General features: G+C 44.0%; 1 protein-coding gene across 1 annotated transcript; it reads left to right on the top strand.

Moving 5' to 3' along the window:
• The first annotated feature begins 1,226 nt into the window (after positions 1 to 1,226).
• On the top strand, positions 1,227 to 6,038 carry LOC311105520 (pannexin-1-like). The gene is made up of 8 exons (XM_084147696.1): positions 1,227 to 1,869; positions 1,981 to 2,096; positions 2,247 to 2,431; positions 2,625 to 2,811; positions 2,931 to 3,031; positions 3,115 to 3,334; positions 4,858 to 5,140; positions 5,299 to 6,038. The coding sequence occupies exons 1-8, from the start codon at positions 1,689 to 1,691 to the stop codon at positions 5,376 to 5,378; spliced, it is 1,353 nt and encodes a 450-aa protein (XP_084003822.1). The 5' UTR covers positions 1,227 to 1,688; the 3' UTR covers positions 5,379 to 6,038.
• Positions 6,039 to 6,913: the final 875 nt, after the last annotated feature.

Raw genomic sequence — 6,913 nt, 5'->3', positions numbered from 1 at the left:
ACATATTTTGTCTTGCCCATTCACCCTCTGAATGGCACACATACACAGTCCATGTCTCAAAAATCTTTATTTAATCTGTCTCCTCCCCATCACCTACACTGATTGAAGTGGATTTAACAAGTGACATCAATAAGGGATCATAGCTTTCACATGGGCAGTCTATGTTATGGAAAGAGCATGTTTTGTACACTCAGTGTATTTACATTTTAGTCATTTACGCACAGCGACTTACAGTAGTGAGTGCATACACTTTCATACTTTTTCTTACTGGTCCCGCATGGGAATCGAACCCACAACCCTGGCGTTGCAAGCGCCATGATCTACCAACTGAGCCACACTTACAGAGATAAGAGGGCCTGAGAGATGAGGTCTCCAGTAGGTGGCAGTATAGAGAGGGGCCTGAGAGATGAGCGGCCTGACAGATGAGGTCTGCAGATGGACACTCAGTGGCATATTAAACTCAAATGCCTGTAGTAAGTTCTACTCAAAGTCAATGAAAAGTCATTATTACTTAAAATATTTATGTGGTACTGACTTAAAACTAAATGAGAAGTCACACCAACAAATGTTTTTAAAGATATGATAAATTAACTTTTTTTCCCAGCATGCTCTACTGCAGGTTGATTTTTTGTAATTGTTTTTAATATCTGTGTTTTTCATGTACATTGAGTGATTGATTGATAAAATGTTATGCTACACAAAAATAAATACTTTTTTTTCTTAACTAATCCAATTATTGCATTTTTACACCACTGAAATGGTTGTTGCAGTTTAAATGGCTTAGGTCGTTTCCTCCCACTGTTCTTAACACTATGAATGTAGGTTGTAGGTGAATACAAATGTCTACTGTTGGATAGACTCCAATAGAAATTACACATCACTTTGCAAGCAAGTGTACTGTGATTTACAGGTAGTGTTTCAAATTTCTGGTAACCTTCCCAGATTTTCCAGAAATCCTGATTAGAAGTGTACTGGGGAAAAATTTGCAAACCTACTTGCAGGCCTGACTGTGCCTGTCTACAATGAGTTTCAGACCACTGTACAACGCCTTATGATATATGTAATTCAACGATAATTGTCAGCAGTAGAACTCACGTGCTGAAGGACACAGTACTGATACGGTACGAATTCAACAACCATGTCTCTATCACTAACAGATACAGTCATGGGTGGTAAACTCTACAATTCAGTCAAAAGGCAAGGCACACTGGGTAATTATTGGGGGCGTGACTTAGTAGGGGCGTAAAATGTAACTATACCTTATATCCGGGATCCTTGGGACGTCTTATAAACAAAATCTATGGGCCGGCCCTACACCCCTCCCAGAAAGGACATCAAAGTCTAGCATCTTAATTGGTTAACCGCAGTTGCTTTGTTGTGCACGGCCAAAGATTTTATTCACAGGTAGCTCATTTTAACCAGAAAGTTTATTTAGCTAGCTAAATTCACAGCATGGCTTGATTGATTTATGTAGTTGGGTCAAGCGTACAGTACATGTGGCACACTAGTTACATTAACTTTACCGGTAGCTTAGCTAGCTAGGTGTTGTCAACATTTCTATGGTGCGTCTTTCACCCGTCTTTCAGTTTCAACTTTAGTGTTGTCATTTCGAGCTCAAGAGAGCGAGGGTAAACTAGTTTAGAAAAGAAACAGTGGGTCGATCTGCTAAGTAGACAGCAGAGCCAGAGATGGCTATCGCCCACGTCGCTACAGAGTATGTGTTCAGTGATTTCCTCCTGAAGGAGCCGGGTCAGGCAAGGTACCGCACCGTGCGCACTGAGCTAGCCATGGACAAGATGGTGACGTGCGTGGCGGTGGGACTCCCTCTCCTCCTCATCTCTCTAGCCTTCGCCCAGGAGGTCTCTGTGGGTGAGTAGGTCACGGGTGTGGGGGAGGTTACCTGTGTGTGATTAATGAATCATTAAATCATAAATGATGATGGTGTCATTTAGTGTGTGTGTGTTTCTGTCTGTCTCCCAGGTGTTCAGATCAGCTGTTTCCCTCCAGCTAACTTTTCCTGGCGTCAGGCCATGTATGTGGACTCCTACTGCTGGGCAGCCCTACACACTCACACACTACCCTTATGGCTACACAAGGTAACACACACAGACAGACTATCCCTATGGCTACACAAGGACACACACAGGGAACTAACACTTAACCATTCTACTCTCTCTCTCCCTCTTCTCCTTTCTCTCTCCCTTTGTCCACCCTCCTTTCTCTCTCCCTTTCCCCCGCTCTCTCAGTTCTTCCCCTATATTCTGCTGTTGATAGCAGTAATTATGTATAGTCCAGCGGTGTTCTGGCGTTTCTCTGCCTCGCCTCTGCTTCAGTCAGACCTCAGCTTCATCATAGAAGAACTCGACCGCTGCTACAACCGTGCTGTCACTCTGGCTAAACGCATGGCCACTACTGGGGAACACACAGACAGGTAGACTAACTGGATTGTATTCAATAGGCACCGAACAGAAGAAACTGACTGAATGGAATTAATGGAACGTCATCAAACACATGGAGACCGTTTGAAGTGTTTGATACTGTGCCATTAATTCCATTCCAGCCATTACTATGGGCCCGTCCTCCACCACTGCTAACCCTCTCACTCTCTCTGTCTCTCCCTCCAGTGGTGTGTCCGACCCTACTGAGGGCTGTTTCATGTACCCAGTGGTGGAGCAGTATCTGCTGACCAAGAGGAGGAGTGTTGTGTTGTTGTGGCGCTACCTGCTGTGTCGAGGCCTCAATCTACTCACCTTGCTTCTGGCCTGTGTCTACCTGGGCTACTACCTCCGCCTCGCTTCCGTCACTGACCAGGTAGCTAACCCTGACCCACTGACCAACTGGGTCTAGTCACAACTGACCCTAACTTATTGATTTTGTGTTGTGAGTTATCTGGCTAACTTATTGGTCCTACATTGTGATCCTCCCCACAGTTCGGCTGTTCCCTGCGCACTGGACTCCTGGCCAATGACACCTCAATCCCCAACCAATTACAGTGCAAGCTGGTCGCTGTGGGCGTGTTCTCTTTGCTAAGGTTTTTACACCACCTTTTTAGCTTTTAGCCAGTCATTTTTGTTGTTCCCTTTTTGAATCAAGTTTACCGGATTGTGATTTCAGCTTTGTTAACCTGCTGGTGTACGCCATGCTGGTTCCCGTGGTGATATACTCCGCTCTGCGCCCCTTCTTCCAATCACACACCCATTTCCTGAAGTCCTACCAATCACTGCCCACCATCAGTGTTCTGCCCCTCCCTCAGGGCCAATGGGATGACCTGACGCTCTACTTCCTCTTCCTGGAAGAAAACCTCAGCGAGCTCAAGTCCTACAAGTACATGAAGGTGTGTGTGTGTGTGTGTGTGTATATAGGGCTGTGTTGTGGAGTTTCAAGTTTTATTGTCACATGCACAAGTACAGTGAAATGCCTATCTTGCATGCTCTTTCCCAACAATGCAGTAATGAATATCAGTAGTACTATAGAGAATAGTCAAGTAGAACAAAAACACATGAGAAATAGAAGTAAGAAGAACATAAGAAAGTAAGTAAGCTATTTACAAGGTCAGTTCCAGGGTCAATGCCAACACCATATTTACAATGTGGAGGGATACTGGAGTGGTAGGGGTAGATATGTATAGGGGTAAGGTGACTAGTGTTAAGTTGCGTCAATTCAAATCTGGTATTAGGAACAAAAGAGGTCAAAACACGTCTTCTAAATAGACTAGTATTTTAATTAATGCAAACCACTTCAATGGTAAATATGATGTTCGTATATACGGGTCCACTGAAATACCACGCAGGGCACTCAGAGAACTAAGCCATTGTTATGAGTTCTTCTTAAAATACTCTGACAGAGATAGTTCCCGCTCCCTGCTGGCCAATCAGATTAGAGGTTGGGCGTGGTTTAGACTTACTCAGCCAATCCGTTGGCGCACAGGCTGGTCCCAGCCCCTTGGCGCTCCACTGTTGCACACTGTTGCCAGGCATAAGTTGTTATCACAACAACCTGTCCAGAGAGTCAGCACCTTTTTGCAGTACACGTCCTTGGACGGTTCACAGATCACAAAGAAGCAGTGTAATCTAGTATTTTGAGACACAAGTTCTTATCTCATCCTACCCCCTAACGTTCCTCACATGAATCACAGCTTGTTATGTGAAACAATTTATATCAGTACAGTACAAACCTTTTATGTTTAATCACCAATGCATTCCTTCTAAGCTATTCATCACATACAGATCCAATTATGAGAAAATAGATCCCCACACTAGGCATCAGGATATACATGATAAACAGAGTAGCAGCAGTGCATATGATTGTTATGTGAATGTGTGTGTGTAGAGTCAGTATCAATGTGTGTGAGAGAGCAAATTAATTGTGAGTGTGTAGGGTTCATAGAGTTAGTGCAAAAATACAAATAAAATAGAAGGGTCAATGCAGACAGTCTGTGTAGCCATTCTGTTAGCTATTTAGCAGTCTTAAGGTCTGGGTATAGAAGCTGTTCAGGAGCCTGTTAGTGTCAGACTTGTGGCTCCAGTACTGCCACATGGAAGCAGAGAGAACAGTCTGTGTCTGGAATCTTGAACAATTTTCCGGCCCTTCCTTTCACACCGCCTGATATAGAGGTCCTGGATGGCAGGGAGTTTGGCCCCAATGCAGTTGCCATACCAAGCAGTGATGTAGCCAGTCAAGATGCTTTCAATGGTGCAGCTGTGTAACTTTTTGAGGATTTGAAGGCCCTGACAAACCTTTTCAACCTCCTGAAGGGGAAGAGGCGCTGGCATGCCTTCTTCATGACTGTTTCCATGTGTGTGTGTTGCTGAGGCAGAGGTGTGTGTGTGTGTTTAACTGTATAGCTCTGTGTTGTAGGTGTTGGAGTTGCTGAGGAGGAGGGGTGTGTGTGAGGGGGAGGACTTTGATGCCATGGGACTGCTTCAGATGCTGTGTCTGGTGAAGACTGATGCCACAGACGGAAAGAGGAGCACCGCAGCTACCTCCAATGCTAGTGACAAAAACCCCAATGCAAATGCTAGGCGTAATGCTAAAGCTAATGATAACCCTGCCGCTGGGGAGGCCAGTAGCAAGGCCCCAGCCCCCGGCCCAGCTTCCCCAGACCCAGGCCAAAGCCAGACCAGTGCCACTGAAATGACAGGTGAGTCTGAAAGGAAAGAAAGGACGGGGAGAGGGGAGGGAGGAAGGGGAGAGGAAGCAGAATTGGAATGATGGGAAATGTAATGAAATTCTAAACTATTCTACAAAGAAAACAAATATCTGTTAAGTGAAATTCATAATGTTCTGTTTCCCCCCCAGAATTATCTGCTCTGTTGCCAGGCAACAGTGCAATGACAGGCGGGAGTGACGAGGGGGCGGTCCGACATCGAATTATCTGATCGTTGCCATGAAGGAACAGCCCCAGTGGGTTGTGGGACACTAGGAACCAGAGGTTCTAAGACCAAGAGACCCAACAAGCCTTTATCTAAAGAACTCAGATTAAGGTGTAGCAGAGATGTCTTGATGTAAATGGGACAGAGTTGTATTATAACGCCAATGGGACAGCGTTGTTTTACAGTTTTTTTCAATTGCTAACAAGCATCGGTCAATACTGAAGCCACTTTTTCAAAACTCTTCACACAGTCTGCATTACCAACATGCATCTTGGCCAGACAGTTAATCTCACCTCCAAAACTCACTCAAACCACCAAAACACTTCAAACACTTCATACGTAAGTCGCTCTGGATAAGAGAGTCTGCTAAATGACGTAAATGTAAATACATGTCTCAAAATAAGCTTGTTCGACCATAACACTGGCAACAATTCTCACTCAGAAAGCATTCATTCTCACTCATAAATCAGTATTTCATTATAGAATAACACCTTTTCACTTTGACTGTACTAAAGTATATGTATCAAGAATGATTCAGAAATGCAGCAATTAGCTTCAATAGGCTTTTTTTTCTATATCTTTGCATATAGTAATTTACTTGTGAAAAATACAAAAGTTGAAACATAAAACAAAATCCTGAAATTCCAGGGCTGCAATAATAATGACAAAATAAAAACATCAACAACATGTATAGTATAATCACTCATACTGTACAGTACTGTGAGGGTTCTAGTTCTCATCAACATCACATCTTATTTCTTCTCTGGCGATGCATCTTGGAAAGTATCTTCTGGAATGTCTAATCCAACCCTGGCAGTCTTCAGGAGAAGTGTCTCCGCACCATCTGGTCATGTGGATGGTGGTCATAAACCTTCCACCTCCACGTAGAGAAAGACTCCTCTATGGGGTTTAGGAAGGGGGAGTATGGAGGCAGGAATAGTACTGACATTCTGGGATGTGCAGCAAACCAGTCTGTGACTGCAGCAGAGTGGTGGAATGCCACATTATCCCACACAACAACGAAGGTAGGGGAGTTTCTTGCTCCTCTCTCCTCTGCTGGCACAAGTCGATTATGCAGGTTATTCAGAAAATAAATGAACCTCTCTGTATTGTAGGGGCCAATGAATGGTTTGTGTAACAGCAAACTATAATTGGACAGTGCTGCACATATTGTGATATTAGCTCCTCTCTGGCCTGGGACATCCACGGTTGCTCTCTGTCCAATCACATTTCTTCCCCTGCGACATGTTTTTGCCAGGTTGAATCCAGCTTCATCCACAAAGATGAATGTATGTGCAGTTTGCCTGGCTTCCATCTCCATTACTCTCTAAAATACAGTAAATCCACAGTTTTACAGTACTTTACATTATGCATAACTGTGTATTCACCGTTTCTCTCAAAGGGTACAGTGTACAACTGCTTCATCCTTAGTTTATGTTTCTCTAGGACTCTGGCAATTGTCGTTGTGCTGACCATATTCACATTCCCAAAAGTGATATTGTCTGCCAGCACTCTGTCCCAAATTTCCTGCAGTTTTATTG

The sequence above is a fragment of the Coregonus lavaretus genome, assembly GCF_964263955.1.
Source record: "Coregonus lavaretus genome assembly, chromosome: 30".
Lineage (NCBI taxonomy): Eukaryota > Metazoa > Chordata > Actinopteri > Salmoniformes > Salmonidae > Coregonus > Coregonus lavaretus.
Note: the sequence above shows the minus strand (reverse complement) of the source record. Positions and strands in the feature narration are given on the sequence as shown.

What these genes read in the sequence shown, in the direction of transcription:
- LOC311105520 (XM_084147696.1), top strand. Translation starts at nt 1,689, where the DNA reads ATGGCTATCGCCCACGTCGCTACAGAGTATGTGTTCAGTGATTTCCTC. An exon ending in TACCCTTATGGCTACACAAG is followed by an intron (nt 2,097 to 2,246) that starts GTAACACACACA and finishes CCGCTCTCTCAG; the next exon opens with TTCTTCCCCTATATTCTGCT. An exon ending in GGCGTGTTCTCTTTGCTAAG is followed by an intron (nt 3,032 to 3,114) that starts GTTTTTACACCA and finishes TTGTGATTTCAG; the next exon opens with CTTTGTTAACCTGCTGGTGT.